The 225-nt window shown below is 60.9% G+C and overlaps 1 protein-coding gene across 1 annotated transcript in view; it reads right to left on the bottom strand.

The window, feature by feature from the left end:
• The window catches only part of WNT10A (wingless-type MMTV integration site family, member 10A), a gene marked incomplete at its 3' end in the record, with an annotated part of 13087 nt that overhangs the window by 4595 nt on the left and 8267 nt on the right, over window positions 1–225 (bottom strand). Inside the window, exon 2 of the mRNA XM_009867666.1 lies at window positions 98–225. This exon is cut by the window's right edge and continues 258 nt beyond it. Coding sequence (XP_009865968.1) covers window positions 98–225 — 128 coding nt within the window. The remainder of the gene's footprint in view (window positions 1–97) is intronic.

Below are 225 nucleotides of genomic sequence, written 5' to 3'. Positions count from 1 at the left end.
GGGGCTAATCCCAGCCTCACACAAGTGTCCCACCCCAGCCAGACCCTCACAGCCCTTCCGCTGCCATCACCTCACCCCTGCCCAGCACCCCACTCACCTGCCGGCCCACGCGGTTGTTGTGCAGCCTCATGCGGGAGTGGATATCCCTGTAGGTTTCACGGGAATCGAGAAAATCCTTGGAAAACTTCTCCCCATAGTCCACATCGGGGCTGCAACCGCCCCATT

This window comes from Apaloderma vittatum, unplaced genomic scaffold, assembly GCF_000703405.1.
Source record: "Apaloderma vittatum isolate BGI_N311 unplaced genomic scaffold, ASM70340v1 scaffold32214, whole genome shotgun sequence".
Lineage (NCBI taxonomy): Eukaryota > Metazoa > Chordata > Aves > Trogoniformes > Trogonidae > Apaloderma > Apaloderma vittatum.
This window is presented reverse-complemented; position numbering and strand designations above follow the sequence as displayed.